Below are 22,426 nucleotides of genomic sequence, written 5' to 3' on the forward strand. Positions count from 1 at the left end.
CTATCGGTCGACTATAGAGAGATTTGAAAATTCTGATTCGAATTTGTAAATCCTTAGTCGGGGACACCCCTAATTTTCACAAAGGGTTGCAAATGGTATGTCCGATTGACTTTAAAGGGATAGCTCACCCTTGAAAATAAAAATTAGCCCATCATTTACTCACCCTTAAGTCGTCCTATGTGTAAATGACATTCTTCTTTCAGACGAATACAATCACGGTTATATTTAAAAATGTCCTGGCTCTTCCAAGCTTTATAATGGCAGCCCAAAAAAAAACATTCATCTATTATAAAAGGGCTCCACACATCTCCAGCCAGTTAATAGAGGCCTTCTGAAGCATGTTTAAGAAAAACATCCAAATTTAACATGTTATAAAGTAAAATATCTAGCTGCCGCAGACTGCCTTTTGTATTTAATTTATGGGGGAAAAAACATAACTGACATATGACGTTGGAGCGTAAGCGTTTTGAACTACGAGAGGCGTTACACTTTCACAGGAGCTAGATATTTTACTTTACTTAGAAGAATGTCATATACATCTAGGATGGCTTGAGGGTGAATAAATCATGGGGTAATTTTCATTTTTGGATGAACTCTTTGCCTTTCAGACAGTGAAATCCATTCATGCGGCGCCTGTCCTAATTGTCTAATCTCTTTATTCCTTTAAATAAACAAAAATCCCATTCTTTCTTTAACACTGCCTCTTAATTGCCTTTTTGGATCCTTTAAAAGACATTTTTCTCAAATTTATTTTTATCACACTGGATGAAGAATCCTTCCTGAATGATGTAATAATCAAGCACATTTCCTGCTTTCGAAACAAGATTATCACAATTATTCTCTATACAAGGAAGCGTGTAATGCTGGAGGCCTGTTCTTACCTTAACTGAGATTGCAGCTTAGCCCCTTTGGTGACAAAGTCCTCCCAAGCAGGATAACTTGCCTACAGAACAAACAGTGAGAGAGAGAAGAAGAGAGGTTAGTCAGGGCAAACCAGAGTAAATCATTACACTGTACCAACAGCTCATTTGGTGGCCATCATTAATATTTATGTGTTTAAAAGACAATTTATTGTTATAGACAACATTCACCTTTATACACCAATAAAGAATTCCAGACATGGATATTCCCTAAAGTTTAATATTTAGATGTATAAGTTTACTGAGGATAAAAGGTTTTGAAGATCACATGATAGGAAGCTGTCGTTGGGTTACACTGTGTTTACACCAAAAACAGCCTATTCTTCACAAGGTGACTGGCAAATAAGAGGCAACAGCAATTTATTGAATTAAACATGATTGTCACATCAAACAACTTTGCTAACTACCTGTAAGTTAACACTTTATTTTTCAGTGTCCTTATACAACAGTAAATGATGCATCATTTTACATGCAGTTAACCCTTAACCAAACCCCAATCATGCTATAACAATATAGTAAGTACATGTAGTTAATCAATATTACTCAATACTTAAATATATAATTACACGGTAACAAATGACACCGTAAAATAAAGTGTAACCGAGTTTAATTATTAGAATAATGGCATAACTACACATTAAAAGAGGTGAAGAGAACGTAAAAAATAAATCAATACGCAAATACGCTCAAATAAATGTCATTTAAACCAGGGGCCAGTTGCATAAACCACTTAGACTAGTCTTAAAATTAATCATCTAATTTTTTTCTTTAAGACTGGTCCAAACTTTTTAAAATCAGTTGCATAAAATGGTAGATCAGTTCAATTTGAATTAGAAAAGTAAGACTGATTACATTTTAACTAATTGCTAGTTGGACAAATTAGTGCTTAAGACACAGTCTTAACATAGTGGCTAAGTTTATGCAACTAGCCCCAGTTACAACATTTCCAAACTTTTAATCACATAGCATTAAACAAGTTATCATTTAGCAGCATCACAGGCTACTAGCATAAATCAGTCTTTTGATCTCTGTCTCATTAGTGATCACAGTCTGACCTAAGGTTGTTTCTTTTCCCCAATGTTTATTAAATCTCATCCAAATCAAGCTAATTCTATTTGCAATAACGGGTATCAGTAACAGCTGATCCTACTTACAGAAAAATCTCATAAAATGCTGACTGGTCTATTTTCACAAATAGGATACATATGAAAAATACACCTATAAATTGCATTGGTGAAACGTTATCTGCCACATGATGTTTCAATTCACTTGAAATAAATCCAATGATGAAGCAAGTGACAAAGCCAGAGTTCAAAAATGTGAAAAATCTCCATTACAGCGGATGTTGCTACATGTTGGCCAATGTTGTTTTTGAGCCCAAGTTACACTGCTTGTATTAAATATAACTAGACATAACTAGAGAGTTATGTTGAACTTTGCCCGTTAAATACAGTCATCTACTTTCTTGCGGTGAAGGAAGCTAACTAACACAGCTAATATAAGTATATTAATGCAGTGACACTGCACAATCAGTGTTTTTGGGTGGTCTTTGTTGTTTAGCCTAAATACATACAGTCTTATTTGAATCAAATCTACAAAAATAGAACAGGTATTCCAGCTAAACCACTAAAAATACACATACCTGGAAATGCATCAAGGCGGCCATAAAATATAATTGCCGTGATGTGGTTTACAGTCTTGTGGGAGTCAACAAGATCTCATAAAGCACATGTTCAGCCTAACGCTTCTTCCAGAATTGAACTCAAATGTGAGGGTGTGATACGTGACCAAAACCTAGTAGTTATACATAACTCCAACCTTTGCTCGTATAATGCATATCAATGCATTACTTCCGCTGGATGAGGTCAAATTTAAACAACATGGAGCATTAGCATATCTCAATGGGATACAAGCAACGGAAGTGATATCTTGTGCATTTCGTACACCATATCGTGTAATTGGACCTCATCCAGGAGAAGTGATGGTACGCTTGCGGTTGTTGGAAATAGTGTTGTGTTTGACGTGAAAAATTATATAAATACTGTTTAGTGTCTTAAGACATCAATGTGTCACCATGAGCCATAGGGTTTAATATGGATTTATGTCTGTGTGTTTTTTACTATCATAGTGACTCTCTAATACACCCCATTGACATGCATTATACAAGCAAAGGTTGGAGTTAAAAATAGTCATTTATGTTCTATTAAATAAACAAACACACCTACATCTCAGATGCCCTGGATGAACCATCCCTTTAAGATAAGTTTAAAATGTAGCTAAAGGGGTGGTTGTATGCGATTTGACTTTTTGAACTTTAGTTAGTGTGTAATGTTGCTGCTTGAGCATAAACAGTATCTGGAAAGTTACAGCAATGAAAGTTCAATGCAAACGGAGATATAGTTTTTTAAAGTTATGGCAGTTTATTGCCTACAAAAATGGCCGGTTTGGACTACAATGAGCTTCTTCCTGGGTTGGTGACATCATAAACCCGTGCTGGTCTCCGCAGATGTGACTTCTGCCTGTAATGGGAAGGGGCGTAGCGTTTCCAGACAACCTGTGCTTGGCACTTCAGCCAATAAAAATACAGGAAACTACATTTGGCCATCTAACCAATCTAAGACCATTGCGTTTTTCGGAGGGATGGGCTTCATAGAAGCAGGAAGCAGACGAGCCGTTCAAAGTACAGTGAAGACAGCGGTGTGGAATAAAGGTCAAATATAAGAAGCGTTTTAAAAAAAAAGAAGTATTAAGACATGTTATACTGCGCCACCAAGCCTAGCAAAAAAACACCAACCACCCCTTTACCCCTTTAATGCTAACCTGGAATCCAAACACAGTTTAAAGGGATACTTGAAATAAAAGGGTTTGGAACAACATGAGGGTGAGGAATAAATGACAATTTTTATTTTTGGGTGAACTAGCCCTTTAAATGTCTTGCACATTCAAAACATGATCTTGCCCATCACCAGAAAATTGCTTTCAGTGCATTGTATAAGTAAGCGAATTGGGGCACAGCCTTAATTTTATGCAGCAGCTCCTTCCTGGGGCCATAATTATAGAACGTGAGGTTATCACAAAGTACGAATCTCATAGGAAGCTAGTGACCATTATTTGTACACATGCCTCCAGGGCTTTCCTGAGTCTGTCACAAAGTTAAAAGGAAGATCCACCCATAAGAACGCTCCTACCAAATCTGCCCTGTGAACCGTTTCCTTTTCAAACTCTCAGTTCTTTTCCCTCGTCTCTCAGGAGAGGACCTCTCCTGTGAAGTAGCCCCCCAGAGTTTTGCTTTCAACCGCATGAAAGAAATATATTATCATTTCCTGTCTTCGATCCTTCTCATCTTTGCCTGTTGCTGAGGTAGAGAGGTGGTGACACAGAGCGGAGGGCAAGAAGAGGACTGAAAACCTGTTGGTCCACTGTATCAAGTGACAAAACAGACACGCGTATAACACGGCAGGCAGAGGTTGCAATGAGGATCAGCGGCTGAATTTCAAATATAAAAATGGCATCCCTTGCAGATAGTTTCTTTGATTAATAATAAATGTCTGAAAAAACATCTCCCCCTCTTTAACAAGGACTCAAGGGAGACATGGAATAGTGCTGTAAACCAACAACACCCTAATGATCCACACACTGAGCTAAAAAAGCCTATTCCTCTCCATAAAAACTGTAACGCATCTGCAAGACCTGACCATGCTTTTCCACTTTATGACCATATAGATAGTAACAATAGAGAGCTAGAAGACTAATTGGATGAAAGAAATATCATAATATTATGATGTTGTTATTATAGTACAAATAAATAGGGGTGTAAAGGCTCAAATTACACACTGTCACTGTATGAATAAAATAGAGATGAATCATTATTTAAAGTTTTAAAAAGCTATTGAGTCAAGAACGGTGAGTGATTTCCTTGTCTCTGATTAACATTAAAAACACAGACAGCAGAAATATTAGGCTGCAGTCAATTTAAGACATAGACGTCATTTTAAGGAAAGCATTTTCGCCCCGTCCCCACGGAGGTGAGCGCAGCTCTGATGAGTCCACTCAAGCACAAGACTTAAAAAAGAGAGTTCAATATTTGTGTTCACGCTTCAGATGAGCGTGTCTTCAGATTTAAGATGGACCGCAATGCATGCGTGGGTGGAGAACGGTACGGTTCGGTTTTTTACAGAGAACCATCACATCCCTACAAATAAATATTATTATTATGAATATACACTCTAATGCTGGGTTAAAAACAACCCAAGTTGGGTTGAAAATGCACTAACCCAACAATTGAGTTGTTTTAACCCAATGGTTGAGTTGTTTTAACCCAGTGGTTGGGTTAAATGTTGCTTAAGACAACACAATTGCTGGGTAAGAACAACTCAACCATTGGGTTAAAACAACCCAATTGTTGGGTTAGTGCATTTTCAACCCAACTTGGGTTGTTTTTAACCCAGCATTTTTTAGAGTGTAATAATAAAGGCACCTGTATGACACTCTTCTTTTAGACAAACACAATCATTATAAAATGAAAAAATGTCCTGGCTCTTTCAAGCTGTATGCAAGTTGAATACAGACGGTGGTCTGGCAGAAGCTATAGATTGTTTACTTTATATGATAAATATGGATTTTTTTCTTACACAAAAGCCTTGCTTTGCTTCAGAAGGCCTTTATTAACACCCCACAGCCATGTAGAGCACTTATATAAATGGATGGATGCACTTTTTGGGGCTTCAAATTTTGGGCTGCCATTATAAAGCTTGGAAAAGCCAAGATTTTTTTTTAAAATATAACTGCGATTGTATACATCTGAAAGAAGAATGTCATATAGGCTTGAGAGGCAAGTAAATCATGAGCTAATTTTCATTTTCAAGGGTGAACTATCACTTTAACTTAAGCTGCACTTAAAAATCCACTTTAATACAAAACACAGATCTCTGTATATCAAACCAAGCGGCATTCAGAAATACAGTACACATAATCAGACATGTTTTCAAGTCCCTGAGGTCAAGTCAAGTCTCAAATCTTTGTTCTAATTTAGCAATAGTTCTTTCAGCTAGTTATTATATTATAATTTACAAATCAAAACTGGTTACTTATACTTCAAAATTGTCTAATAAAGCGCACAAAATATTACTTTAATCAATATATATTATAGCATTTTGGAACACAGGGATGGTCAACAAGAAAAAAAATACTGTGCAGTGTATTTTGAGCTATTTGAGCTGCCGTAGTTTGCTGTAGTTCTCAAGCAATGTTGGGTAATGTAGTCTTAAAGTGAGAGCCAGCAGTAACAAATGTGTAATAGTGTTACATTAAACACTAACACAAAGAGCAACATTCCTCACAATAATACCTGTCTAATCAACCAATATTTGTTTTTTGCTTTTTAATTAATGGGTTGAAATTTGATTTTCAATTTTGAATGTCTGTTTCTGACCGTTTTTACACTTTGGTTGTCATCTAGCTCTAACTGAAAAGGATATCGCTACATTACAGCAAAGACTTTTCTTCTTGAACACGATGGTGGAAGTCCCACCACACTAGACTTTCTCATCAGAAAATTTCAAAATGAAGAGTTATCTAATTTCATGCCAGTACATTTATCAGCCATAACAACATTTAAATTATTATAAGCATATTGATAATGAACTTTATACACCCACGTAAAATCACTATATGAAACCAGCCGGTTAAAAGATGTCACAGACATGTGAAGTTAGTACAGAAGAGATAAAATGTTCTTTAATATTTTCTTATCTAAATAATGACATTCAGACATTTTAAGTATTACTTAAGTGTTATATGCTAAGATTGGCCACCCAACTCTTTAACGTCGTAATCAGCCACAAAAAAACCCAAATGGGTTAACCACTATACTGAATATCATAAAGCACTCCGAGCTGCTCGAGTCATAAAGTCTCTCATTAGCACAAGCGTTGCATGTCTGTAATAGGCACCTGTGCGTGCATATGAGGGTGTGTCTGCTTTAGCTGGAAGAAAGGGTGTATCCAGTGTGTGTGTGTGTGTACGCGTCATAGACCTACGAGTGTCTAGCGGGTCTTAAACAGGCTGTTTCTCAGCGGTGATTCACAGGCAGGCCTGTGCACGGCACATGCAATACTTACTCATGACGGGGGGATTGTGGGACGAGGAGGGGGAAGGGGGGCGTCCTGAAGGAGGAATGTGCACAGGCAGGCAGCTCCTCAGCTGTAGACTGGCGTCATCCCAAACGGGGAGGACAGAAATCATTAGTTTCACCAATACATCTTAAGCTGCCTCAAACAGCCTGGCTGTTGTCAACGCAAAGTGTTGAGGCCTTTTAATGATCAGGGTCCAGGAGGACTAAACCCTGGGTGGTTGAGGGGAAGGAATGCAAAATGGCAGCAAAACAGAGGTTGCTATGACATTCCGGTCACAAAATATGGCTTAAAGGCCCCAAAACACTGACAGCCAATCAGAATCCATTCTGCATGCCTATTGTTATAGTTTTTAGGTATAGTTCTTCGGTGCGTGTGTGTATGGGTCTTAAGTTACTACAGTATACATCTAAGGGATCTTTATACCCGTTTTATTGTCCGCCAGGCTAAACGTGGAGTAAAAAACAACGCTAGGGATCTAGGGATGGGTATCGTTAAGGTTAACGGTACTATTCTTACCGGTACTGCTTATCGATCCGGTACTTCAACGGTATTCTTATCGGTTCTTTTTGTTACACATTATTATAATAAAAGAAAAATTAAGAAAATAATTAACATTGTTTTATAAGCTGAACATGTAAAATATCTATAGCAAAATAAACAGCAATGTTTAAACAATCCGAATATAAAACATCACCAATGCATTTACAGGCATTTTTTGTTTTATATGCATATGATAAGAACAAGAAACAAAACAAATGGTTATATAAATACAGTAAAAATACAATTAAACAAAGACAAATAAAATACGGTGCTTTAATTTCAGGAAGGACTACTAACATTACTTTTTGGCTAATGGCCTACAAAATACATCTAATAATCAAATATAAAATAACACTGCATAGTTTTCACTGTACAAATTTATAGATTAATGCTTTTTAAAACTGTGAGTATCTTTCTCTTCGCCTTCTTTTGTTGGATTCAGATTAATAGCATAATCGTCAGGGTTTATTAGACGCTGCCCCTCCAAACTATTAAAGCCCATTTAAGACATAAACTGTGTTTAAGTGAATACTCTCCAAGCGGTCATTTTTACAAAGGCTATTTGTTGTGTGTATTTGTATTTTAGACCCGCCACGAAGCCTGAAGTACCATAATGTGCGAGTCGTGGTCGGTTTCAAAGCAAACACGTTCCACAATTTAGCAACAGTAGAGACTACATTTTACAATAATCACAGATTGTGCTGATTCTGACGTTAAGTTTGGGGTTTAGGGGAAACCAAGGCTCACCGCTGTGAAGGGAAGGCAGTTGCGCAATAAGGAACGCGATAAGTTTTTAATAGTTTTACCTCATCATCTACTTATAATTCGTGGAAACACAAATCGAAAATACAATTAGATTATTATCACATGCCTGAAGAGTAACCAGACTTAATTTCTGTTGGGCATCGTCACTCATTAAATAGGGACTGTCGTTGCAATATACGACTGTAATATACGACTGTAGAATTTGCAATATAACGTCTATAAAGCAATTATAAATAGTAAGTGTATTTTCCTCATCTCTCCAGTACCGACAGCAGAACCGATAACATCAGAGCTTATCGATACTGCTGTCTTTAATAATTTAGCACCGGGGCTCATTTAATACCGGTTTCGGTACCCATCCCTAGCTGCATATCTCTATGCTACATGATTTGAAGTATCATTCATGTCTAAATCACATGAAGCAAGTGAAAATCTAAAATATATGGGTTGTCACAACTGCAACTGAAACACTTCACTTCAGTCCTGTACTGTAAGCCTTTTAAGGCAACTTGCTATTTATAAACTTGCTATTTAAGAATTTATGAATTTTAACATTTATTAAACACACACACACATGCCATACACTATGAAGAAAAGAAAATAGTAATAAAATAAAACTTAGTCTGTGCGATACTTAATAAAAGGGATGTGCGTTATGACATTTTTGATCATGGACAAATAAAATGGGTCCACGATCTGCTTTCGAAGAAATATCATAGTATCGTGCAACAGTGCATTCTATCAGTTGCAGTTCTGGCACTTCCATGTCATCACACCGGACAACTCAACATACATTCACATGATCACATCTCATGTTAAAGCAGAGTTAACACTCACGGGACACTGCGATTCAAGAATGTTCATTATTTGCATGTGCTTTAAAGTCTTGCCGTTTAAACATTTAATTCGCATCCTGGTGCGCTGTTCTTACATAACATACTTTTCTTTGTGCATACACTGGAAGCACACAGGTGCACAAAGCTGAAAGCCAGTGTTTGACAACGAGTTTTAATGCACTAATACTGTCAAATACACACAAGGCTTGCATAAACACAATTGGTTATGCCTAAAGTGAAAGTAAACATTTAAGAGAAAATCTGATGTGTGCCTGTATTAGATGCGTGCAGGTCTTAAAGTGACAGCAGCTAATAGTAAACATTAGGGGTGACGAGACACTTGTCTCAAGAGACGAGACAAGATGAGACGAGATTGGGTTCACGAGAACAAGATGAGACGAGATTGGGTTCACGAGAACAAGACGAGACGAGATTAGGTTCAGGAGAAGAAGACGAGACAAGATTGGGTTACGAGAACAAGATGAGATTGAGCTCACAAGAACGAGACGAGATGAGATTGCTTTCACAAGAACGAGATGAGATTGAGCTCACAAGAACGAGACGAGATGAGATTGCTTTCACGAGAACAAGATGAGATTGAGCTCACAAGAACGAGACGAGATGAGATTGGGTTCACGAGAACGAGACGACATTGGGTTTACGAGACGAGATGAGATTGAGCTCACGAAAACGAGACGAGATGAGATGAGTTGAGATTGGGTTCACGAGAACAAGACGAGACGAGATCGGGTTCACGAGAACAAGACGAGACGAGATTGGGTTCACGAGAACAAGACGAGACAAGATCGGGTTCACGAGAACGAGACGAGATCGGGTTCACGAGAACAAGACGAGACGAGATTGGGTTCACGAGAACAAGACGAGACAAGATCGGGTTCACGAGAACGAGACGAGATCGGGTTCACGAGAACGAGACGAGATTGGGTTCACGAGAACAAGACGAGACGAGATCGGGTTCACGAGAACAAGACGAGACGAGATTGGGTTCACGAGAACAAGACGAGACGAGATCGGGTTCACGAGAACGAGACGAGATCGGGTTCACGAGAACGAGACGAGATTGGGTTTACGAGAACGAGACGAGATTGGGTTTACGAGAACGAGACGAGATTGGGTTTACAAGAAGAGACGAGATTGGGTTCATGAGAACGAGACGAGATTGGGTTCACGAGAACAAGACGAGATTGGGTTCAGGAGAAGAAGACGAGACAAGATTGGGTTCACGAGAACAAGACGAGACTAGGTTCACGAGAACGAGATGAGATTGGGTTTACGAGAGCGAGACGAGACTGGGTTCACGAGAACAAGATGAGATGAGATTGGGTTCACGAGAACGAGACGAGACTGGGTTCACGAGAACAAGATGAGATGAGATTGGGTTCACGAGAACGAGACGAGACTAGATTGGGTTCACGAGAACAAGATGAGATGAGATTGGGTTCACGAGAACGAGACGAGACGAGATCGGGTTCACGTGAACGAGACAAGATTGGGTTCACAAGATCAAGACAAAACGAGATTGGGTTCACGAGAACGAGATGAGATTGGGTTCACGAGAACGAGACGACATTGGGTTTACGAGACAAGATGAGATTGGGTTCACGAGAACAAGACGAGACGAGATCGGGTTCACGAGAACAAGACGAGACGAGATCGGGTTCACGAAAACAAGACAAGATTGGGTTCACAAGAACGAGACGAAACGAGAACGAGACAAGATTGGGTTCACAAGAACGAGACGAAACGAGATTGGGTTAACGAGAACGAGATGAGATTGAGCTCACGAGAACGAGACGAGATGAGATTGAGACGAGATGAGATTGGGTTCTCTTGTTCTCCACTCTCAACAGCCATCAGAGGAGCGTGAAAATGTGATCACGCGTGAATCTAGGTTCTGTCATTGAGCTGTTCTTTATGTTCTGCTGTTTGCACAGTAAAATAAACGTGAAAAAAAGTATATTTTAGCAGGTCACAGACACTCGTCAATCGTATTTTTATTTAATGCCAATTCAATATTATAATCTTATCAATTTAAGGTTAATAATCGATTAATGAGCATCGGTTGTTGGTCGGGAAAATTAACAGAAATGAGCATAGTTCACGAGAAAGAGATGAGATTTTTGAAATGTATTTTTAAGAAATCATCAATGATGAAATACATGACTAGAAAAAGTCTGCAGGAGCATTTGAGATGTTTTAACTTATCAACGAATGTCATTTCAGTTCTACTTTTTGAATGCAGTAAAAGACAACAATACTCAAGCACTGTAGAAGATTGCCACAAACTCAGTTGACTGGCTTCTCTCTTTTTGATTGTAGAACGGCACATGATTTATGAGCTTCTACAACTTTTGAACTCCTGACTGAACTCCTTTCCACAAACTGATATTAATGCAAACATAATTCAAGTACTATCTCAATATTCATCTCAAAGAGACCGAATTTTTCTTCAAGCATGATACAGAGCTTAGAGATGGCTAACTACACAGCCCAGCCTAAGATAGCTTTCGTACTGGGAGATATTCTCATGCCTCAGGGAGTCTCTTTCAAATAGTGTTACCTTATTGTGCTCAGGTTTACTTTCACTTTCATTTTCGTGATCGTGCAAACTCCATGAATAGTAGGTGGTGCTGAACGCACATTTTACAAGATAAGACATTTGTCTGACGAATCCTGCGCGTGATCAGTTATCAGTGGCAGTGAACATAAAGATCTCGTGTTGGATGAGCGGACGGAACTGAAGTGACCGCACTGGTTTTTATTTCTATAAAAAGCAAAGCAGCAGTGAAGTTGTAATGTAAACGTTACCATAGCCTTTTCTATCCTAACTTCACCCTCACACTCCATCATGACAATATGACACGAGACCGCTTTTCACCCTGACAAGAAATCTCGTCACACTTTATGAACCTGTATTCATTTCTTTCTTGTGCTGAACACAAAAGAAGATATTTTTAAGCATGTGGTAACCAAACATTTGCTGGTTCCCATTGACTAACATAATATATACTATGAAAGTCACTGAGGGCCCAGCAATTATTTGGTTCCCCACATTATTCAAAATAACTTTTATTTTCAACAGAAGAAAAAGCCTCATTCGGGTCTAAAACAACTTGAGAGAGTAAATGACAGAATTTTAATTTTGGGGGGAAATATCCCTTTAATGGTAATAATAAAACAACAAAACAGAGAAAAATCCCTCACTGCTCTTGACTGAGAACTTTTAGCTTTAATAAGATTCGATCTATAATGTATAGTGAACTCTACTGTTAAATACACCTAATGTAGCTGAGAAAATAAAGCACTGTTTATTTAATTTGTATATAATGTTGTGTATCTGTATCTTTGGTCTCTTGCAAAATAATAAAACCAACATGAGAAAGAATCGTGATTTTCCTGAAAAAAGTGATTTTTGCCCCTACTTAGTAAGCATCAACTTGTTTATGCAATTTCTTTTTTAATCTTATAAAGATTATAATCTAAAACAAAATCATTATCTTTCTAACAAAAACATTATCTTATATGCATCACTAAATTTGTTTTCATAGCAGGAAGTGAAATAACTTTTTTCTTTTTTCAGATTTTGTTTTATCCAAATAGAAAAACCAAAAAAATAGAGATAGGATTTTTTTGGCCATAATGCCTTAATTCCAATGCAGTAAAAAACTTTTTTTACAGCCCGTTTTCCTGCCAGATGTCTCTTTTCTTGTTCTACTGCACTTCAGTATATTTAGCAAAGCGTTAATATGAAGCATCTCAGGATCAGGGAATAATCTCTAGACAGTAGAGTAATCTGATCCCAGTTCAGCACCTTAAAATACATACTGAAAACTCTGGGGTTACCTGCTGCCCTCCTGTCAACTTGTGAACCCTACAAAGGCACATTTCTCTGACTGAGGTCTGTGTATTATGATAGAAAGTAATCTTTCACTGTATTTTTGCAGGTGGAGTTGGAATTTTATTGTGCTACCCAGCTCTCCAAATAAATGGAGGTGTCCAATGATACCTACAAACATCACACTGTACAGAGCAAAGGAATCTTTCACAGGCATTGCATTTCATTATTCAGAGGATAGTTCCCCCATTACATTATTATGCATTATATTCAAAATTATAGTCGTTTAATGTAGTGTCAATCTTTTTTCCGTAATGCAGTACTTGCGCTTTCAGTGCAGGCATTCGTTGGATCTCTGACCATGTGCTCACCGTGAGCTGCGTCTTAGATGAGGTGGGTGTTGAGGAGAGTTGAAAGCAGGTCAACTTTATGGTAATGAGCTAGGGATGCTCATTTCAGTTAATTTTCCCGACCGACACCGATGCTCATTAATCGATTATTAACCGTTAACTGATAGGATTATAATATTGAATTGGCATAACATAAAAAATACAATTGACGAGTGTGTGTGAGACCCATTAAAAAGACTTTTTTCACATGTTTATTTTATTGTGCAAACAGCAGAATAGAGAACAGCTCAATGACAGAACCTAGATTCACACTGGAGCCCTGCATTTATGCCCGAGCCTGATGGGACCCGACTTTTTTACGCCCCTAGGGCCGGGCTTTAGGCCAATTTTCACATCATACCTAAATGCGGGCCAGGCTTCACACCTTTTTTAGGCTTCTCCTTTGTTTCATATTTATTTTATTAATTAAAATAAACAATGTGCTGCGCTGGTGGAAACAACATGAGAATGATAGCTTACGCGACTGTCAAGATATGGCTCGCACAGTGTTTAGAGTCTGCGCGCGTTTCTTCAGCTGCTACAGTTATGGCCTTTTTACAACTGGTTCCTTCATTCGTTTTCTCTGACCAGGTATCTATCTGATTGCGAAATGACCAGGAGTAGGCCTAAATGCCTTCCGAGAGTCTTTGGAGACGTAGCCTATTTAATTCCGATTACTCAAACAAACTAATTCAGAAGGTGGTCTGAAAGCATCTCAGACAAAACTAGACAAGTGTAAATGTATCTGGTTGTTTAAACCACATGTGTAAATTTTACTCCTGGCAAATGGTTAAAAATTAAACGTGTGTGAGAGCGGGTTGTGTTGTAGTCAGAATAGATGGTGCTGCAACACCGCAAATGAGTAAAGCAAGCCAACGCAAATGGCCATAAATTAACCTTAAAATAAGTCTTAGATACTCAAAAACACAAAAATCTTCGATAAAAATGAATAAATGATCTTACCAGTTCTTATAGGTCGCTCTCTCATATTGCGGTCTTTGAATTTAAAATGAGCTGCTGAATAAAATGCATCTTGAATCTTTTGCTTCCGTTGACGTGAACTCCGCTAAATGAGCATAGCTATACTGCGGGAATTGAAGATCTGATTTATATTGATTTTGTAGAGGTGTAAGGTAGATAAGACAACCTGCATGTTCTTTTTTATTTTTTATTTGTTTAGATTGTTTAGCTCATTTTTTTTTGCATTTGCATCGGTTGAATATCAATGACTCACTCATTAACAGTGACTTGTTGCCGCCTAGTGGTGGTTTTAGTTTCACATTTAAAGAATCTTTTCACGTTTTAAATAATTTCAAATATCAATATTCAGCGCTGTGTGTTTAAAACATCAAAATGTTATTTATGCATTACTGCAGGTTATTTCATCTCTAAGCTCATCTGTGTAAATGCCACTTTAAATGCAGCTTTTGTTTCCACTCCATTGCGAAGATGAATTTTGTTGATGCTCATTTAATTTTGTTGGTAACATCTCTATTGTGTCTTATTACAATTGAAATTAACACAAAAGATGATGCATCCATATAATTAGGTTTAAAAAAAACTTTATATATGCTCATAAAAGGAAAAAATTGATTTAAACTGACCACCACACAGAATATGAAAAATATAAAAACACTTTAGGAGTCAGCTGATCACCAACACCAAGGTAGCATTACAATAACACACTCAGCAAAATATCGTGTAATTATCGTTATCCTTATACCAGAAAATAGAGATATCATTTTTTGTCAATATCGCACACCCTAATAATACGCCATGAAGTGCGTATCATATGCACGCAAAAAACCGCGTACCATATGCACGCCAAAACTCCTTTTAGCATATATATTTCATGAGATTGCAAACTCGTATTATTTATACGCATTTTTGTGAGATCGAGCTCACCAGTCAGGAGCTTGTACTACTGATGTATTGTAATACCGTGTATTTTGCACATAACTTCCGTCACCCTTTCTGTCGAAATGGTCCCACACAGGATGCTTCTTTCGCATTGCTTCATTTTGCGAAATATGTCAGTGTTGGCACGTGTGGTTCGTTGCAAGAAAAAAACGGTTTAAATAAAAACAACTTAAAAATTCTTTAAACCGTTTAACTGATAGTGTTAATCGGTCACATTTCTTACTATCAGTTAATGGTTAAACGGTCAATATGAGCATCCCTATAATGAGCTATAATGCATTTCGGCAGAAACCAATGAGAATGTAGAAGTCCTCCGCTTGAGATTCCAGAGAAAGCAGATCTGCACTGTAAAAAAAAAGGTTGTTTTTTGTTGGTTTAACTTAAAAAAGTTAGTAACCTGGTTGCCTTAAAATTTAAGTTTATTGAAATTAAAAATTTGAGTTGATACAATGAAGGAAATTTGTTTAATAAATAGAAACTCAAAATATGTTTGTATCTGAACCACATAAAAAATTTGATAAATCATGAAAATAGCACAATTTGGCATGTTTCACTGCGTCATCAGAAATAAAACACACACAATTACCCAATATGCTTTAAAAATCTTTTAATAATATTTTAATAAAGGTTGTCGAATCTCAAAAAATGTTCATTGTATTAACTCAATTTCAATTTCAATGAACTCAAAATTAAGGCAACCAGGAAACTTTTTTTCCAAATAATTTTTTACAGTGTGTAAACTTTGGCTGCGACAAGAGGTTGTTTTTCAGTGGGAATGCAATTGATTTGCACAAAACACAGATTTGACCAATTGCATAAATAATGTTAATTAAAGACCATGGCTAGTAAACGTCTCATATAAACTGGATGTTGAAATTAGAATAGCACTTAACCATGAACACAAAAGATACACCAAAAAGTGGCTTTTAATTGTATTATATTTTATCAGCAAACACGTAACCGTCGGATTGATGTGTCGCTGCCTCTCGGTGCGTTCACACCGCGCAGCCGAGAGGCAGCGACACATCAATCCGACGGCAAAAAACTACCGCTGAAAGTCAACTGTCCCGGAAAAAAATAAATGTGCTCAAACACACTATAGCCGACTGTCAGCTAGCATGCATGTTCTCCGCCTGAGACCAGATAACTGTAGCCTAGAAATCTAGACGCACCCTAGCGGCAGCAAATCTAATTTGCCACGAGTGTCGTCTAGCAACTCTCAATACACTTCTGAGCTGTAAACGGCAAACTCTGGTCGGGCCAATCACATCGTGTATAGTCGGTGGGCGGGGCTTAACATAATGACGGCCGAGTTGCTTGCCTTCTACTAGTAAACAAAGAAACTGTCGAACGGCGGTCTTTCGAATCAGCTTTGACTGCGACTCTGGAAGACTTGGAGTTAAGCTTTTCTCTGAGAAAAGAACAAAGAACGGCACTGAAGTCATTCTTAAAATGGGAAGATGTGTTCAGAGTTTAGCCGACCGGATACGGCGAATGTTTAATCTATCAATGAGCTCTGCTTCACCTTCGTTGCTCTGGTTGGTCTAGCGCTATCCTATCGCGTGCAGAGGGAGTTTGAAAGACAACCGTTTATCCACCCCTCAGATTGAGCTGTCAATGGTGAGTTTCCAGACCAAACATCTTGATGTGGGTCTGGCTTGTCAGGCTAAGATAACTGTATATTTAAGCAAATATTCGTCATTCAAAAAGGGAAAGCGAAACTAAGACTGTAGATATACAAACCATAAACAAAGCAGTACTTGCCATTTCAATATCAATCATGCTGATCACGTTCTTTATTCCATTCACAAAAATTAAGTCGGCCAATGGTATCCCTGGCTTTACACAGACAAACACACACAGACGCTCTCAGAGCACTCTATGTCCCACCTTTCCTGCTATTAAAACACTATATAAGAATAAACCTTTAAAAACCTTTGAATAATAATCATACTACTAAAACTGTGGATTGAATGATGTCGTCATTACAGCTATATTTAAACTACTAACTAAACTATCTCTTTGATTGCGTGCAACTGTTGATGCAAAAAACTGAGAAGCAAAAGTCGCAGACTGGTCTGGAGTCAAAGAGAGAAGAAAAAAAAAAATCAAAATAACGTGAAAGGAAATATTAGGTCATATGCATTCCAGAAAACACTCGCTTCAATCCATAAATGTCAAGCTAAGAAAGAAAAAGAAAAAGCTCATCACTTACTAAACTACCCATACATTCATATCCAATACTTTTGGGGTGCAATTTATATTTGCACTTGATTTTACAGCCCGACGCTTAAATTGAGGGCTGTCAATGTAAGTGTTAAAATGCACCTGTTGAACTTTGTGGAAATTAGGCGCTGTAAATGTAGGATGTGAGGGTGCTTATTCTGCTTAAATACATTAGATTTAACCAAAATAATGTAGTGTGAATATATAATGTAAAAGTTTGATTCCCCTGCATACCTGACATCTGGAATCTGGGAAGAGCTACTTATTCCAGCCTATTTAAAGGCATAGTTCACCCCAAAATTAAAATTGTCATTAACTAAGTTGTTCCAAACCCGTAGGAGTTTCTTTCTTCTGCTGAACACAAAATAAGATATTTGGAAGAACATGGGTAACAAACAGACCCAGGGCCCCATTGACTTATGAAAAAATTAATGATGTTAACGATGATCATGAGTTAATGATGACAGAATTTAAATGTTACTATCCCTTTAAGTAATAGTGTTTAAGCTGTGCCCTTTGTATCGTTTGATTCGCTTACATGAAGTGCTTGATTGCGATGCAAACTACAGAAATTAAACATCCCATTTCGAAATAAGATCTGTAAACTCAAAATAAAAGTTATGTCATGAACCCACATAAGGGTGAGCAAATGCTGACAGAAAGTTTATTTTTTTGGTTAACTAGCATTTTAACTCTAGACAACAGCATTCACAGAAATAGCTAGACTACTCTGCTCCATGCACTTGGACATCAGTGCACACTAAGGTCAGAGATATTTATTGAGTACTAACAGGTCAAAATTAAGCCTATGCCCTGCAGCTGTTTTTCTGTGAATCTTATCTTTACATGCAAGCAAATTCACGTGCACGTGCATGCACACGCACGCACAAACATGCACACACACACAATCATGGGGATATCCTGCACACTTCCCCCTTCCTGTGAGTCAAGCGGTCTATTTCCACTTTAACAGCATGCATACAAATTGATAGCTGGACCTTGCCAAAAAAACTGCTGGTCCATTCATTCAATGTTGCAACTGTATAACCTCAACGGAGTGCAAATAAAAACACAGAAATGTATTCAAATGAATTTTCTGGACTGATAAGCATCATAGATGCAAACCAATAAATGACAAACACACAACAAACCATGTCCCAAATAACATGTTAACATACACACTTTATGTATAATTTTATTCATATTTTAGTTACCATATCTTGTGATGTGGCCAAAGTGCACACTTGAGTTGAGAGCACCCTTAGGTACAAAAAACCCCCCATTCCAGACATGATCTATTCCATAATGCTTTTGAAACACATTAAACTACAGGTGAGATACATAAACAAACCAGACTTTTCCTTTCACCGGGAAAAAACACCTTAACAAAGTAACTTTACCTTACTGAAAGCACATAGATTTTAACATCAAGAATAAAGTCTGAGTCATATAACTTGAGCCATGTTTATAACAGGATGTGACACGTGTTAAAGACTTCCCGCTCACCTGGGCGCACACACACACAACTGCATTACAACATATTTTCAACCAAGCAAACAATTAGTCAAGAGTTATGATGATGAACGAGGAGCATTTGTACACATAAAACATGAACATAATCTACAATACATTAAGTCACTGTCCAGTGTTTGACAATGTTCCTCAAGACGCCTAAAATGGCAGCATCCAATTCAGACAATCATTGTCTGAGTTACACACCAATGACAGTCACCAACACTGAGAACTGAACAGAACATACCACCATATGTGCTGAGACTGTTAACTAGATCATCTGACAGATGACAAACTGAACTGACACATTTTAGAAAAAAAACTGATTGATTATGTCAACTAGGGCAGTCAACACTTTGATATATAACATGATACTGAGTGAATACTCTAGTCATATACCAACCTTTTTACAGTAAAATATTGAGTACCATTTAAATGCCATTTGGGACATAAACCAGTGTTTTTGAAGTCCACCTTAACACTATGGTGGTATATAAATGAATATGATTTTTCCATTGTACTGCCATCATAACATCACTGGAATAGGATATTATAGTAATGTTTTTGGAAAGGGTGCTCTGATACCATGATTTGCAGACATTGTGCCATCGTATAGATCTTACAATAACATCCCATATATCATATATTCGCATAGCACTTCAAAGCAACAACAACAAAATAAATAATACCGCAAGTCAAAATACCATGGTGCATGTCACATTAATACAATGGTACTATAGTGACAGCAATACCTCTGAAGTCCCTTTGAACACATCAATCATGAAGCTGGAATAACCCCATATTTTGACTGCATTGCATATAACCTATATGCATGCATGCTAGTCTTACTAACTAGTAAATGCACTCATATATCCGAGATGACAAGCGTAGAGAGATGTAAATGGAGATTTGAAGAGGACGCACATCACAGGGCGGCTGGATTCACATCTATCAGCAGCCGGCCAACCACAGAACTGTTGCCAACCCTCCAAAACAGCTGGAAAATAACTTATTCTGAGCCTTTCTACAGGCAGACTCCAAACCCACACATGATGTTGGGGGAAATCAAAGCGTCGGGTGTGTTATTTTAATTTGAGAGGGACTCACCTTCATGTCGTTCATGATGATTTGGAAGAGCCCTCCCAAAGCGCTGCACTCCTTCTCCATTCCCGCATCCATTTTACCGCCCCAAAAACACACGCGCGGCGTTGACACTTATCCTCCTATGAAAGCTCGCCTCGAAGCCCGCTGTCAGTAGCTGAAGGGTGCAGTACGAGGCTGTATTTGAAGGTTATCGTGCGAATAAGGCAAAAGGGGATAAATCAACGCAAAAACAGTGAGTGTTATTCCGCTGATTGGCTGCACGGCGCAAGTAAACTAGTCCCGGCCACGCAACTTACTAAACCTCTGAAAATACATCGCATCGCCACGATAAAAGTGGATAAAAAGCCCAAAACGGGATTTTTTTTTTTTTACAATAAGTCTCCACTCTCCAGGTCAAAAAAGTGCCACGTAAGCACAGGTAAACCCGCAGGAAAAACTGACCGTTGAAAGTACCTGGCTCGGCGTTTTCAAACGCCTGGCTCTGCTGGATCGATAGTCACGTTAGTTTAGATCGCGACAACCGCCGTGTTTTTTATTCCTCATGGTTTCATTCAGTCGATCCAGCCGCTGATAAATCCTTAATAATGATGATTGTGACGGGTCGCGGTTTGAATAAGGATTTCGGGTGAAATTAATACGGCAAAATAGGACTAAAGTTTCGACTCCTGATAGATTCCACAGAGCGAGTGGTAAACATTATTCACTCCTGGCTCGCTCTCTCTCGCGCTTTCTAACCCGTTTGTGTGGAATGGAGCGGCTGGCGGACGAACTCATAAAGGGGCGGAGCATGAGCACTTCGGATATCTTCGGGCTTTTTCGACAATGTTACTTGTAATATATATATTTTAAGTAATAGTATAAATATATGCAAGTATATATATATATATATATATATATATATATATATATATATATATATATATATATATATATATATATATATATATATATATATATATATATTACTTTTAATAAAAAATAAAAATATATATTTAATACATTTTAATATCCCACAACTCCAGGATATGTATGTTTTCTGTTTTTGTCGTTGTGATTGTTCATTGTAAGATACAACCATGTTTAATTTCCCTGATATTGTATGTATGCATAAGTTCTGCAATATTAATAAAAAAGAATATATATATATATATATATATATATATATATATATATATATATATATATATATATATATATATATATATATATATATATATATATATATATATATATATATTCTTAAAAGTATATTTTTCTATATACATAATATACATTTCAAACTTAAATAGACTACATAAGCACAATTTCATCAAAACTTTTGATATTGAAAACATTTTTAAACCATTTTATATTTTCAGTTAAGAAACCTGATTAAACCTGTCACAATAAATGAATGCATTACTCATGACTGCATGCTGTCCACACAGTTGCTGAACAAACTTTTTAAAGCATTTTAAATGTACTTTCTATGAATATAAACCAGAATACAAAGAACTATATCCTATGGTTTTCAAGGATTCATGTCAATGAGTCAGCATCATTGTAATCTTGCCCAGCCTTGTGCTGTTACCTGACATTATGGAATGAGTCCACCTCAGTGTCTCATAGCAACGCAGACGTGATAAATTTAGCTTCACGTCCTCTAGTGGCCACCTGTCTGTGTGCCTGAGAGAGCGGAGGTCACCTTGCTCAGCCTGCGGTGGGCTTCCCACACGGCTTCAGCTTCAGTAGTCCACACAGCACACACATCTAAACTCAGAAAGAACATGGATTGAGCGTTTAAAGGGAGAGTTCACTTTAAAATGAAAATTCTGTCATTATGTACTCACCCTCAAGTTGTTTCTAACCTGTATGAATGTCTTTCTTCAGCTGAACACAAGGGAAGATATTTTGAAGAATGTCAGAAACCAATCAGTTAACTGTAACCATTGACTTCCATAGTTTTTTTTTCCTACTATGGAAGCCAATGGCTGCAGGTAACTGATTGGTTTCTGACATTCTTCAAAATATCTTCCTTTGTGTTCAGCTGAAGAAAGAAATGCATGCAGGTTAGAAACAACTTGAGGGTGAGTAAATGATGACCGAATTTTCATTTTAAAGTGAACTAACCCTTTAAGTCAGCGTCTTAGGGCCCATTTTAACAGATGAGTTCACATCTAAATAAACGATTTTCAAATTCACTCAAAGGATTAATGCATTATTTATTTATTTGCAGTTATCCATC

General features: G+C 37.5%; 1 protein-coding gene across 3 annotated transcripts in view; it reads right to left on the reverse strand.

Moving 5' to 3' along the window:
- Positions 1-20,955, reverse strand: part of mtss1 (MTSS I-BAR domain containing 1) — a 74,682-nt gene extending 53,727 nt beyond the window's left edge. For 2 of the 3 annotated variants that reach the window (XM_067460387.1, XM_067460386.1), the window contains exons 1-2: positions 20,206-20,954; positions 882-943 (exon numbers count right to left, since the gene is read on the reverse strand). In XM_067460387.1, coding sequence (XP_067316488.1) covers positions 882-943; positions 20,206-20,277 — 134 coding nt within the window. In that variant the 5' untranslated portion in view covers positions 20,278-20,954. Of the gene's footprint in view, positions 1-881; positions 944-20,205 lie in introns of all 3 variants that reach the window. The other variant, XM_067460385.1, reaches the window with a different exon arrangement.
- Positions 20,956-22,426: the final 1,471 nt, after the last annotated feature.

This window comes from Pseudorasbora parva, chromosome 12 (genome assembly GCF_024679245.1).
Source record: "Pseudorasbora parva isolate DD20220531a chromosome 12, ASM2467924v1, whole genome shotgun sequence".
NCBI classification, from domain to species: Eukaryota; Metazoa; Chordata; class Actinopteri; order Cypriniformes; family Gobionidae; genus Pseudorasbora; species Pseudorasbora parva.